Source organism: Marmota marmota, unplaced genomic scaffold (genome assembly GCF_001458135.2).
Source record: "Marmota marmota marmota unplaced genomic scaffold, marMar, whole genome shotgun sequence".
NCBI classification, from domain to species: domain Eukaryota; kingdom Metazoa; phylum Chordata; class Mammalia; order Rodentia; family Sciuridae; genus Marmota; species Marmota marmota.
Window position 1 is genome coordinate 5,109,120 of NW_026000185.1, and position 14,170 is coordinate 5,123,289.

A 14,170-nucleotide genomic window follows, 5' to 3' on the forward strand; every position below is an offset into this window, starting at 1 on the left:
TTGGATCAAACACTTTATTTTCAAATACTGTGAGATATTCTAAAAGGGAGAAAATGTAGTCATAGAAAAAATAATTGCCTTTGCTCTTGACAGCTAAGTGGCCGTGATGGAGGCTGCCTGGCCATCTGGAAGCCATACTACCAGGTGTTAGGCCTTTCCCCAGAGCCAAGGGGGAGGGGTCCGGCCCAGGCCTGGCTGGAGAGGCTTCCGGTGGCTTTGGTGGAGGCCTGCTTGACATTTGGCTTCTAATAGAAATGTCCCTCATGTTGGGGTGGGAGCTGGTGGTGGGCCTCCAGTGACCAGATGAGTTGGTGTCTGAAGAGCAGGAGTCTGTGGCCTTGGTTGTGGCTGCCTGTAGCTGGTGTCTGTGATGCTGCTGTGGCTGGGCAGGGCCTACCTAGCTCTTGGCCTGGCTCAGGGCTGGATACAAAGAGAACCTTGTGTACCCTCTGTTGTGGCAACTGGCAGAAACCCTCAGTTTGAATGTCTGAACATTTACCCAGATGCCAAGCGCCAGCTTTGCCTCCTGAGCCATGGCATGGAGGAACCCGACTGACATGGTTTCTCTGCTTTTCCACAGGGCAGGCAGGGGCTCTGGGCCCTTGTCCTGGGTACAAGTTAGCAAGAGATCAGGGCCTAGAAAGCAGTTAGTAAAGGGCTCTAAGATGGGGAGCTGGGGGACAAGCTTGTAACAGGATGGGGGTGACAGGCTTCTCCATGGAGGCCAGACCAGGCCCAGCAGGGGACCAGCTGGACCCTGCTTGGTGGTTATCGATGTGGGTGGGCACTGTTCCATTCCAGTGTTCTGTCTAGGTTCACCTTTAGTTTGGAAGGATCCTGGAACCTATGTGAGCTTTTTTATCTTGAGTAGAGAAAAAAAGAAGCGAACTTCAATTGTTACCTTTAAAAAAAAAAAAAATAAGTCTGCCTATGTGTGGGTTTGTACAAGCTGTATTAATTTAGGTTAGTTTGAAATAGCAAGTACTCAGGGGCCCAGAAAAAAGGCTGAAGTCTCTTTCAACCCTGAAATTATATAAATACGTTTTACTTAGTGTCTAAAAAGAACTTGTAAAATGGAAATGATAGATGCTTGATAAAGGGAAAAAAGAATAGAAATGGAAAAGGATGGAAGAGGCTCGCAGTCCCACAGAGTCCTGCGGTTTCCTTCCTGGCTCTGCAGAAGCTGGGGTCCACGTGGTTTCCCAGAGTTGCTGTCACACTTCATGTATAAATCTGTGTTTAAGTCTTTGCTGTGTGCATGAAAATGTCAGGACGGTTCTGGTGAAGGCCAGGGTGAGTTCACAGTCAGAGTCCCTACCCCACAAAGCCACCTGCTAATGGACACACGTGGACAGCAAGGGGCCCACCAGTGCATGGAAAAGCAGACCACCCCAACCTGCTCCTCAGATCCCCTTACCTGAAGCACCTATAGTTGGCCTAGAGGAGGCATCAGGACCTCCCTAGCTGACTCTGGCTCAAGAGGGTCCCCCAGGGCCCTAGGATGTCCTCCTTGGAGTCTGGTCTGGGTGCTCTGCCCCTCAGTGCTGAGTTTCACTTGTTCCTTCCTCTCAGTTGCATCTTCAAGGGCTTTCTGGCCACCTGGCCTCTTCCTGGCAGGTACTTGGGGCAGAGCTATCCCTTTCCGAAATGCTCTCAGCTGCTGGAGAAGCTGACTCTTGCAAGTACAGCTCCTGCAATGCAGTAAAACCAACCTCCGTCAGCGCTACTGAGGCCAGTCCTCTCAGCATGTCACCACTGAAACCAGGCAAAGAAGGACATGATTCAGGCAACCTCTGAGAATGTCTGGGATCCTGTTGGGAGTGACGGGTACCGTGGCTTCCCCTTCTCTTCTTGGTGGGCACAGTAAGACTTTACCACGTGGAGATAGGGTTCAGCCCCATCAGTGGCTCTGGACACCCCCAGAGGCTTCCCACCAAATGTCACCATCTATCCTGTCTGTGACATTCTTATGGAAGGAGCTCTGTAGAGGAGTGCACTAATTCCTGCTAGACAAGGGTCTCGCTAAGTTGCCTAGACTGGCCTTGAACTTGAGATCCTCCTGTCGCAGTCTCAAGAGTAGCTGGGATTATACATGTGCCCGTTCTTAATGTCTTAAAGCCTGAACCAACAAAATATCTGTTACTGAGGATCATTTATATGCCCAACTTTGAGGTAGGAACTAAAATTATCCCTCCATTTCTGGATGAAGACATTAAAACATGAAGATATTAAAGCTATTTGCCAGAGAAGCAGCCTGATTCCAGAGCTGAGGACCACACAGGAGGTGCTCAATCCTCCTGGGAGGGACCATGCTTCTCAGAACAGGGGAGGGAGCTTGCTTAGTGAGCCAACCAACCGAGACTCCTGCCTTGCAAAGCAAGGCCTTGCCACTGAGGGCTGGGGGGTGGGCTGAGTAGGAGGCTGCACCTCCAGTTCTGCAGTCTGGGTGCATGTTACTATCACAGGCTTCCAACAGGAGGCCTGTTCAACACTTCTCAGGCCCAGTGCTGTCCCCACAGTGCCTAGCCATGTTCCCAGGAGCTGCATGAGGCCCTGCATTGCTAGATGCCATGGCACCTAATTCTCATTTGCCCATGACCACAGGATGGGGCCTCCCTCACGTCCCTGCAAGACACTTCACTTTTTAATTCACCAAGCCTTTAGTTTCTGGAGAACCACCATCACTTCACTCCATCCCTACATGGTCTCTTCACTCCCACTGTCATGAGTGGCAGGGATCAAGATCAATCAGGGGAGCTATTTTTCAGATAGAAAATGTACAAAGTCCTACTCAAGAGGGAGCTAGGATATCCTTAGTGATGTCCCAGGCCCCGCAGGCCAGACTGAGGTGTGTGCTGGGTCTAGCTGGGCTCTCCCTGGCTTCCTCCCCAGCCCCTACATCCTCCCTGCCCTATGTGTGGGCTCTTAAGGTACAGGTAGTGAGCTGAAGTCCATTATGTCAGATCAACAGATGGAACTTCACCAGGCAGTGCAAGGTCCTTGGGTGGTTACCGAAAATCCTGGGAGAGAGTAGCTGCCTGCTGTGCTGGGCTATGTGGGGCTTTCAGAGCTTCTCTCTCTGACTCATCCTCCTCGCTGTCAGAGGAGCTGTGGCTGGAGCTGGGGAGAGAAGAAACGCCATCCCTGGATGTGTCCCAGTGCACTCTGGCAGGCCTCATCTCTACCAGGGACTTGAAGTGCTCCTCTGGGACTGGATGGGACTGGCAGCCAAAGTACAAAAGCTGAGCTAAAAGGGCCACAGGACTTCCTGCCAGCTTCTGGGGAGGCAGAGGTGATGTAGCCAGCCTAGAGAAGCTTGCCCTTTGCCCCTTTCTTCCCTCCCTATAGGAGGCCAAGACCAGGTGGGACTGGCCAGGCCCATTCCTGGCTAAAAGTGCTTCCCAGCCCAGTCACTCCCCAAGCCATCTGAAGTTCCCCGTTTCTTCCAGCAAGAACTGCAGAAGCCTCATGAAGCCAACAAGCTACTCTGCAAAATGCAGAGTCTGCTGCAGCAATGTCACTGCTCTCTGTACCTTCCTGAGGACTGGTGGTCAGATGGCTCTGGAGACTCTGCCGGCCGCAGATCCATGAAGATGGTGGGAGGCTCCATCCTCAGCCTCATGCCGTCAGCCAGCTTCTGGCAGGGCTCAGCCTGGAAGCCTGGCTTCGTAGAAGCACATCTGTGACAAGAGAAAGGCAGGGTGGCTGAGTCCTTTCTCAGGTGATTACTCAACCTTTGGGCTTGTCCAGTCACACCGCCCATGGCAGGCACTGAAAGCGTGCCCACTAGGTAGAGGTAGGCACTTCTAGTCCCTCTGCTCTTTCATTAGCCACAGTCAGCCCAAGCAAGGACCATGCTGCCAACAGCACTTGGCATGAATAAGATGCCATGAGTCCATGCTGTCCAGCGTGGGGCCACTTAACCACAGCTTATTCACATTTACAGTTTTGTAGATTGGGGGATGGAACCCAGGGCCTCACACATGCTGGGCAAGTGCTCTGCCACCAAGCTACATCCCTAGCCCTTTTTATTTTTTGAGACAGGGTCTTGCTAAATTGCTGAGGCGGACCTCAAACTTGCAATCCTCCTGCCTCAGCTTCCTGAGTAACTGGGATTTCAGATATGTATCATGTGCTTAGCTGTTTACATTTAAACTAATTAAATTCAAGTGAATAAAAAATTCAGGGGCTGCGTTGTGGCTCGCCTAGTATGGGTGAGGCCCTGGGTTTGATCCTTAGCACCACATAGAAGTAAACGAATAAAATAAAGGTATTGTGTCCAACTACAACTAAAAAATAAATATTTAAAAAGAAAAAGATAAAAAATTCAGTTCTTCAGTCACTCTAGACACATTTCAAGTGCTAAAGAGCCACATGTGGCCAGTGGCTACCATATTAGACTGTCCAGATCTAGCCATGTGATACTTTTGCTTGCCAGGCACAGAAACCTACAACTGGGTTAGGAGGAAAGGGGGATTCATCAGCACCCAGATTCCTGAAAGAGTGAAACAACCAACGTGTGAGAAGGGCAGGAACACGCTGGGCCTGAGGGGACTGCTGAGCTGTCTCCACCTCCTCCTCTTTCCATCTGCACTCTCTGTCACTGCAGATTGCCATTCTCTGTATGGCATGGCAGGTGGCCTTCCAATGTTACTGATACACAGATGGGGAAATTGCAGGGAAAGGCTCTGAGTGGCCTTGCTGACCACAGGCCAAGGGCTGGACTAATTAACTGTGACAGAGGGACAGGATCATGTGATAACCTTCCTACTCCCAAGAAGGCCATGTGGATAGTGGAGGGAAGGTCTTCCTAGGGATTGGAGAAAGAGCAGGGAAGATGGCCCAGGAGAGGCAGCCTTCCTGAGTCTCAGTTCCCCAGCTATAAAGTGAGGACACTGGAGCACCTGCCTGATTAGATCCTTGAAATAGAATAAGACAGTGCACATGAAGTGCCCCATGCATAAAAGGCCCAATTAGTACTGCCTCATCATGGACCAGTTCTAAAGAGATGACAGGGGCTGGGTGCAAGGCATATGCCTAGAATCCCAGCAACTCATGAGGCTGAGGTGCTGGAGGAATAGCTCAGTGATAAAGCAACCCTGGGTTCATTCCCCAGTACCCAAAACAAAAAATGATGACGGGGTTATGACCGGCAAGAAATCCTACCTGCTTCTGGCCTCCTGCTCCTCTGTGTCTTGGGGTGTGTCAGCAGGCAGCTTCCGGGCAGGGGCAGGGGCTCCGGACTGTACAGCACACAGGAGAGCCAGCTGTTCCAGGAGCCTGTCCTGGGAGTGTGGTGCAGTATGGGCTGTGAATTGTCAGAGAAGAGGAGGCTGCTTAGTGGGGATTTGGTCCCCTTTGGCTAATAGCAGCTTGAAACTCAGGACCCCTTGGGCCTCTTCTTGCAGTGTGCCTTAGTCTTGAAGGTAGCCCCCAGCCCTTTATCAGGCTTCCAGTGAGCTCAGCAGGGATGAGGGGAGCAGCATCTTAGGGGCAGGGACCACTATATTTGAGTCTCACAAAGTAGGGGCAACTAAGTAATAGAAATTTGCCACTCTCTATCTGCTACATCATGGGCAATCATGATAAATGACTGCCCATGTGTGTTTTTTAAAATAGCAAATGGGATCAGCTTATAGATTAACTCCATTTCTACCTTGCCTTATAGATTACATCTTCCTACATTAGTAAGGATTTTCCTCATTAAAAAGCAGAGCACTCTGGTGTAACTAGCTCAGCTAGACTCTTATTGCATATGGGTGTTTCCAAGTTTTAAACAGCACTGCAACATATATCCTTAAATACCCACTGTGTGCTTAGGAGAGATTTTCAAAATGGAATAGCAATAGCTTGCTCAGTGGATGTGTGTCTTTAAACTAGACTAGATTCAGCTGGGCACTGTAGCACATGCCTGTAATTCCAGCTGGCTGAGAGGCTGTGGCAGAACAATCACAAGTTTGAGGCCAGCCTGGGCTGCGAATGTAGTTCAGTGGTAAAGAGCACTTGAGTTCAACACCCAGTACCATAAGGAATAAATGAGCAAGTAAATACATAAAGCAGGCTAGATTCTGTATGTTGCCCTCCAGAGGGCACAAATTTCACAGATACTCCCAGCCTATAGGAGGTTTTCCCCACATCCTGCATAAAGAGTGTGAATTACAAACAAAGCTGTGTGAAAACAGCATACAGGCTGTGGACAGAGGCTAGAAATCTGACACCTGCCTCTACTCACTGTTTGGGCCCAAGAGGGTGGAAAGCTTTTGTGTTATTTGCAGAACTTCTCAGAGTAAGGCCACAAGTGACGAAGATGATATCCTTAGCTTTCTCTGTAAGCAGGAGTGTAAGCATGAGTGTGAGCAGGAGCTGACTGGAGGAGTAAGAGGCAGGATTGGGACTGGGGACATGATCAGTCGTAGAGTGCTTGCCTGACATGTGTAGGGCCCTGGCTTCAATCCCCAGCAATAAACACACACACACACACACACACACACACACAGCAGGACCAACTTTCCCCCAAGAAGAGAGAGAGAGGAAGTGGAGGGAGAAGGAAGGAAGCTGTGGATCTTGGGGCGAGGGCCGGTCTGAAGGCCCCACTTGTGTCTCCAGGGCCTGGACATGCCTGACACATTGCAGGAAGCCATATATATGTTCATTCAATGATGAGTGAAGGACTGGCAACCCGAGTGTTCAGGCTGAGCAAGCACAACAGCTGCAGGGCTGACTATGCCCAGCTTGCAGTCCTCTGTCACTGAGACGCCTGGAAGGAGGGCTTGTGGGGATTCACTTGGGCTCTGATGAAGTTCAAGGACAGACCTTGGCTCTGCTGGAGGTCAGCTGCCCACCATGCAGTTCTGGGTGCACCATTTCCCTGCTTGTCTTCTCGCCCTGGCAGACTCTGAAGGATATAATCCAAATCCCACTCTTCAAGTTGCTGAAACAATGAAGCCAGTGGTTATGAGGCTGCTCAGGGTCCCAGGGGCAGCAGCTCCTGCGGTCACAGCTGCCACCACAAGTGCAGCTTGTCATGAGACACTGTAGGGCAGAAACAGGTTTACATGCATGCCAGCATTTGCTAATGGCCATACCCTCCCTGTAATGGATTAGAGATTAAATCCCTTCATTAAGATGGGACCTACAGGGCTGGGGCTCAGTAGTAGAGCACTTGCCTAGCATATGTGAGGCACTGCATTCACTTCTCAGCACCACATATAAATAAATAAAATAATGGTCCATCAACAAGTAAAAAAATAATTTCTTAAAAATAATTTTTAGTTGCACGCAGACACAATACCTTTGTTTTATGTATTTATTTATATGTGGTGCTAAGGATCGAACCCAGTGCCTCACACGTGCAAGACAATGCTCCACCACTGAGCCACAACTTCAGCCCCAACAACTAAAAAAATATTTTTAAAAAAGGAGGAACCTGCATTCCTCAACACCTTCTTCCTAACCTTTTTTGGGTGGGTCAACAGACCTGCATTTGACACAAAGATGTTCGATCTCAAGGTAACCCCGTGTCATTTTAAAATTGTTTAGGTTTATAAAGGGTCAAGATGTTTGGAGGCTTAAAAAGCTTTTCTTTTTTGTTTGGCACATCCTGTATTCTCAGCTATATGGGAGGCTGAAGCAGAAGGATCACAAGGCCAGCTTGAGCAACTTAGACCTCATCTTGAAATAAAATTTAAAAAGGACTCCGATATAGCTCAGTGGCAGAGTACTTGCCTAGCATGTGCTAAGCCCAGAACTGCAGGGGAGAAAAAAAGAAAAAAAAAATTGCTCTTTGGCTCTAACTGGAGAACTTGGTCAAGAGGGTTCTGGGGACAGGGTGTGATAGAGGGAGGAAGTTAGCCTGGAATTAATGCTTTGTATGGTTTTGGGGATGGAACCCAGGGCCTCATGCATACTAGGCAAGCGCTCTACCACCAAGCTCCAGCTCCAGCCACAGTGAGTGTTTACTATCCATGACCTTGCTTCTTGGAGTCCTGCAGTGAGGATGTTGCCAGGGGTCAGCAAAAGGGAAGGATGGGCTTGCTCATCAATGATGAAGAGCTTCTGTGTGTACCTTGCTGCCAGTTTCCTCCGAGTTACTAGGAAAATCGTCAGAACTATGGAGATAGCAGAAAGAGGACTACAAGGCTTTCCCGTGCCATGTCGGAGCATCTCCCAGAGGTGACTTGCATGCGCCTGGCTAGGGCCCACACACTTCACGGCCTTGTGAACCTGGGAGACTCAGTGGTTTCTCTTCTGTCCAGTGGATGAGAGTACCCCAAGATCACAGCTGTGCTGCCCTCTATGGTGCTGGCCACCCCACACGTGCTGCATCAGTCTTTTCTCCACTTTCCTTTCTCTCCCCCAGCATCTCATGGAATGTTTCTCCTAATCCCACAAAACTGGCTTTGTCACTCTGCTGGTTTTCTCATTAATACACCCAATCCAAGTTGAATAGGTACTTCTCTTATATGAGAATGTGGGCTTTCCTATTTGGAGGATTTTGCTTTGACAGTATCTGATTTTGTATTTTACAAAAACCTATACACATTTGAATCCTGTACTTGGGATTAGCATTCTGATTCTAGCCCCAGTGTGCTACAAAGGTGTCCACACTGCAGGGGACAGGCTAGAGGGAGGGCTGGGCAGTGGAGAGGCCCACCTGGAGTGAGAGCACCAGTTGTCCTTCCCGAGGTCCCTCTGATGGTGCCTCTGACCTGAGACCTGGCTCAGTAGACTGACACTGGTCCCTGCAGGCTGGGTCCAGGGCATCCCAGGTTACTTTGTGGAGCATTTCCTTCTCTATCATCTTTCTCCTCTCTCTCCGGAGGGCTCTGCGTTTTGCAGAGTCTCGCCAGGCAGCACTCAGAGGCTCTATCCCCACCTCTCCTTCAGGGGATAGGGTGGCTTCTCCTTGTGGGTCCCAGGGAGGACTCTGGAATTGTTTGGTGTTGAAGGACATGGTCCCAAGGTCACCTTCCAGCAACATGGGGGTCTCCTCTGCCGTTTGAAGAAAAGTGCTGGTCTCAGCACAGTTCTTAAGAGACCAGCCTTCCTGAGAAGCCAGGCCCAGTGTACTTGCATTCTGTCCACTCCCAGGTTTGGTGGCAAGTCCCACAGGCACCAGAACTGGCTATCAAGAAAATATGCATCCTCTGTTAGCATCTGCAAAAACGCACTTTTGTTTTTTGTTTCATAGTAAAATATACATAACATACAATTTCCCATGTTAACCATTAAGTGTACAGTTCACTGGCATGTATAACAACCCACAATGCTGTACAGCTATCATCACTATTTCCAAAACTCTGTTGTTGCCCCAAACAGAAACCTGTACCATTAGCAGTCATTCTCCATTCCCCTCAAAGAAGAAAAATTGCATAGAAGAGTAGCCAAAGGGACTCTAGAAACAAAACACAAAGTAAAATCATGTGGAAATTGTGCCACTGGAACTAACCCCAGGGACTAGGCACCCTGGAATTTCTCCCATTGGGCAGACCTACTTCTCAGCATGGCTGGGCTTGGGGGTGATGGTTCTTGTGATGGGTCAGATGATCTACTCCAACCCTCATGCACCCCATTTGCTTGGTGAATGATGCTGGCCAGAACTGGGGTGAGGGAGGTCAAGCTGGAGCAAAGCACCTACTGGATCCTCTCTCCCACACCCCAGCCCAACCATTTTGGAAGTGGGTTAAGGCCTTTACTGTGTTTTCACTGGAAACAGGACATTTAACCACAACTACATCAAGAAGGGCCAAACCAGTCTGGTTGGTGGAGGACACCCAGGGATGAAAGCAGACAGGTGGCTTTCGTTGTGAAGGCAGCAGTAAGTTTAAGCATTAAGACATTAGGCTTAGGGACTAGGGGTGTAACTCAGTGGTAGGGCGCTTGCCTGGCCCATGTGAGGCACTGGGTTTGACCCTCGGCACTGCATAAAAATAAATAAATAAAGGTATTGTGTCTATCTACAACTAAAAAAAAATTTTTTAAAAGACATTAGGTTTAGATAGAGTTCTTTGTCTCAGCTGGGGACAGAGATGGAAATGCTTTGCTGCTGTTCAGCAACAACCACAACCAGGAAGCTCGAGACTGAGCTGTGGCCTCTTCTGATTGTGTCCTGGGTCTCCACCTGGCCTCCCTGCCAGGGATGCAGCTTGTGCATTTGCTCAGCCATTTATGGAGCACCTCTTGCCTCTCACTAGAGTTATCAGTAATTAAACAAATATTTAAGGAGCTCCTGCTTGCCTGCTAGGTCTGAGCCAGGTGACTATGAAGCCAGCTGGATTAGGAAGAACCAATTATGACATGCAGTTGTGGCAATGGCCAGACAGTGCAGAGTGTTTTGGTAGAAAATAGAGCAGGAGGGATCTGGAGGAAGGACAGGGGGTAAAATGAGACAACAAATTAAATGTGCCAGGCACCCAGGGAAAGCTGAGAGCTGTACACACACATACACACACACTTCTGCCTGCAGGGCCTAGAGTCTGTGTTCCACAGACCTCAGGCAAGGACGTTTCAGCCAGAGGGACCCAGATCCTAGAATCATTGTCATCAGCAGGGTCTTCGGCCAGCTCCTCAGCCAGGTCTGGAATCAGGACGGGCTGGTTTCGCTGGAAGATGAATGGCTCTTCGCCGCAATCTGACTGTGGACAAATGAGGGGGCTTTGGGAGATATGGCAGCATCTATGCTGCCCAGCCTGCCCAGGGGTATCCAGGAGACCCAGTTCTCTCTTAAAGGGCTTGCCCTGTGCTGCCTCCTGTGACTGATTTAGAAGTGGGCTTGGCAGCACTACCTCAGGGGGGTGCAACTTGGGACTCCCCATTCCAGGAGGTGCCATACCTGAGACCTTGCACATTAAGTGCTGCATTTGTGCCTGGTGCTGAGTAATGAGGGAGCCACTAAGAGCAGAGTCTAGTCCCTCTCCACCTTAAGCATCTATTGAACCAAGAACCTTGGCTTGCCACCTCTAATGAAGGTAGCTTATATGCTCCCGCCACCTTTCAGGGACAGCCTTGAAGACAGGGGCAAAGGAGACTGCAGGTGTGACAAGACTGGAGCACGGAGGCTGGGACTGCTCCACCTACTCCTGGGCCTCACTGTGCAATGGATGATCCCTGAGGTCCCAGAAGCTCTGACATGTCCATTTTTGCAGGTGCCCAGGCAGGCACAAACCATTCTAAAACCTTTGCCCTTGCTCTAAATTCCCAGTGCTAGACTGTATGCTAAGAAGCTCTCTCCCAGTGTGTTCCCTGCAGGGTCACTGTCCAGTTTTATATGTGTGCATATGACTGTTGGTGCTAAACATTTTCCAGGGCCACCTCAGTGACCCCAAACCACCACTGAAGAATCCCTCCAGGGGCTTACCATAATGCACTGGAAAGGTGACCACTCAGAGGTGGTGCTAGCCCCATCCCAGCCCAACAAAGAGTTAACAATACAGCAGCAGAATGAAAAGAGCAGGGCTTCAGCCAAAAGCCAACCTGGGTTCTGGGTAAGGGCCAAGAAGTGGCCTTGAGGATGCTGAGCACCAATATTCACCAATTCTGACAAATGCAGAAGGAAGGATATAGAAGGAAATGGAAAAAAGAACTGGGAACCCAGAGAACACTTTTAATAGGGCTAGATTGAAAGTGAAAACAAAGTCCCCAAATTTGAAGGAGGTCTGCAGAGGGAGCTCCAAAGCTGTCCCTGGTTGGTACCATGCCCATCATGGGGAAAAAGGACTGCTGGCGCCAGAAGAAAGCTCTTGCTTACCAAGGAGGAGTCTGAGTCCAGGGATGGGACCTGGTCTTTGGCAGCCTCAAGGATGGCATCCCAGGGGGAGCTTGGTGTAGGTGCCACACCTTTGTCTTTGGACGTCATGATGGCCAGGCTCATGGGATGTCCTTTCTGTGTGCCATTATCCAAGGAGCCCTATGAAGCACACAGGAGGCTGCCTTTCCAAAGTTTCCACCAGCTGCAGGACATGGAAACACTCATAGATCTCCACCTCCCACCTGTTTCCTTGTGGTTCAGGAAGCCCATTTACTGGGTGCCAGGGCCTGCGTGCATGTGTGTGTACTACATGTAAAGGCTGCAGAGATATGTGTATCATAATGATGTATGTATATGAAAATGTACACATACAGACACCTACGTGGAAATATTCTCTATAACATAGATACTGTTTTTTCTATTTCATAGACAGAGAAGTTAGTAAATGGCAAAGAGAATTTGAATCAAAATTTTAAAATTTTGCCAGGTGAGCACGGTGGCATCTGCCTGTAATCCCAGAGGTTTGGGAGACTGAGATAGGAGGATCACAAGTTGAAAGCCAGCTTTAGTAATTTAGTGGGACCCTGTCTCTAAATAAAATATAAAATTGGCCTGGGGATGTGGTTCAGTGGTTAAGCACCCCCGGGTTCAATCCCCATACCAAAATAAATAAATAAATAAAAATAATAAAATTTAAAGTTAGGGGTATTTTCAAGCCTAATTACCTTACTGTCTCTTTTTGGAATCCCCAACAGATCTGGTTTGGTGTCGCCGCTCAAATTGGCCCCTTGGACCCACACACTGATTAGCCTCTTTGTATCCTAGAGCCTAAAAGGCCTCGGGTTCCTCAGGAGACAAGGAGCTTTAGGAACGTGGGTGAAGGTCTGGGGAACCCCTGTGGCTGAGAGCCGGCTGAGCCTAAGAACTGGCCAGGGCAGCGGCAGGAGACTTGGCTGGGGGCTCCTGGCTTCGTCCGCGTCTGCAAAAGAGGGCAGGTGCTCGGTGTGTCCCGAGCCGGGGGCGGCAGAGGGGGGAGGCTTCTGCAGCACGCCCCAGCTCGGCCATTCAGGGCTCAGCATTTCCGGGGCAAGTGAGTCGCCGAGGTGAAGGGAGCAACCAGAGACCGACACGCTCCTCTGACGGGCAGGCAGAAGGCGTGGGGCATTACCAGCAGAGGTGGGTCGGAGGAGCGGAAAATGCCCAACATGTTTCGGGGGAAGGTGGCAGGTGGGGGGCTCTGTGAAGACCGACCCGACTGTGCGGTCCTGTGTCGAAGTTCCGCTGCGTCTAAGGTGGTTCCCAGCGGCAGCCCGTTAGCCCCGCGAGGCGCCGGTTGCCACGGCGACTAGACGCCGCCGCTCCGCGGGGCCAGCCTTCGCCTTCCGACACCCGCGGCCCGTCCCAGCCGCGTCGGGCCTGCCTGCGCCTGCCCTCCGGTGGCCCTGACCCCGCGGGCAGATCCTCGCATCCGCACCGTCGCGCCAGCACTCGGAGAGCCGGTGGGCGACTAACCGCGTCCCACCCTGCTTCCTGCCCCAGGATTGGCTCCTGGGCCGGCGGAGGGGGCGGAGGAGCCCATCCCAGGACTCGGGGCGTCCCGGCATGCCTCGCGCGCTCCCGCAATTACTTCCGGGGCGAGCCGGGCGCAGGGGTGGCGGTCCGCGAGGAGCGGCTGGGGCCGGCGCAGGTAGGCTCCGCGGCGGCACCTGCAGCTTCGGGGCCCGGTGTTCGGGCGCGGCTGTGCGCTCGCCCGCGGGCAGGCCTTGGTGGCGCGGTGCCTGGCTCTGAGGCGCGGAGTGGGACGGCCCTGCGCGGGGCGGCAGGGCTCGCGCGCCTGCGGGAGGCGTGGAGCAACCCCAGGGCCGCGGGCGCGCGCTGTCGCCGGGTCGCCACTGGGCTCCTGGACGGACCTCCTCCGGTGGCGTGGCAGCCCCAGCTTCAGGATTTTGAAATTCCTTATTTTAAAAGTAATAGATTTGGGCTGGGGTTGTACTTAGTGGTAGAGTGCCTGCCTAGCACATGTGAGGCGCTGGGTTCGTTCCGCAGCACCACGTAAAAATAAAATAAATAAAGGTATTGTGTCCATCTACAAAAAAAAAAAAAAGTAACAGATTTAAGAATTTTACAAAATGGACAGGCGGAATGAGAGTGAAAGCCAGCGTGGTGGGCACCTGTAGTCCTGGCTTCTCTGAACGCCGAGTGGACGCGATCATCTGCTTGAGCTCAGGAGTTCAGGTCTTGGGGCTCAGGATGTAGCTAGGTGGTAGAATGCGAGCATGGTAGAGGCCTTGAGTGGTTTGATCCCCAGCACTCAAAAGAGGTCCCATCCCCAGTGCTATTTCCTGAAGTTTTGGAATTGAGGTGCAAAAGATTTTCTAGCTGCATACAGATAATTCATGAGATATATTCCTCAACATTGGGCAG

The 14,170-nt window shown here is 50.9% G+C and overlaps 2 protein-coding genes across 18 annotated transcripts in view; one reads left to right on the plus strand and one right to left on the minus strand.

The window, feature by feature from the left end:
• Nucleotides 1-13,329, minus strand: Dnaaf8 (dynein axonemal assembly factor 8). Of its 11 annotated transcripts, none has more exons than XM_048789221.1 (10): nucleotides 12,915-13,327; nucleotides 11,747-11,905; nucleotides 10,491-10,634; nucleotides 8,654-9,124; nucleotides 6,814-6,931; nucleotides 5,167-5,308; nucleotides 3,534-3,680; nucleotides 3,013-3,120; nucleotides 1,418-1,691; nucleotides 1-862 (listed from the first exon to the last, which is right to left on the minus strand). In XM_048789221.1, exons 1-9 carry the CDS (start codon nucleotides 12,951-12,953, stop codon nucleotides 1,427-1,429), a joined length of 1,593 nt encoding a protein of 530 aa, XP_048645178.1. In that variant the 5' UTR covers nucleotides 12,954-13,327; the 3' UTR covers nucleotides 1-862; nucleotides 1,418-1,426. The 11 variants fall into 11 exon arrangements, with proteins under 11 accessions (XP_048645178.1, XP_048645177.1, XP_015346269.1 ...); XM_048789220.1 differs by having other exon boundaries at nucleotides 1-1,250; XM_015490783.2 differs by having other exon boundaries at nucleotides 1-420; nucleotides 12,915-13,326.
• Nucleotides 12,821-14,170, plus strand: part of Anks3 (ankyrin repeat and sterile alpha motif domain containing 3) — a 26,629-nt gene continuing 25,279 nt past the window's right edge. For 5 of the 7 annotated variants that reach the window (XR_007342609.1, XR_007342608.1, XR_007342610.1 and 2 more), the window contains exon 1: nucleotides 13,347-13,433. Coding sequence is in view for 2 of the 7 variants with exons in the window: in XM_048789212.1 (XP_048645169.1) it covers nucleotides 13,349-13,433 (85 nt within the window). In the remaining 5 variants the exon portion in view is untranslated. Of the gene's footprint in view, nucleotides 12,923-13,346; nucleotides 13,434-13,970; nucleotides 13,982-14,170 lie in introns of those variants that run through there. The other 2 variants (XM_048789213.1, XM_048789219.1) reach the window with 2 other exon arrangements.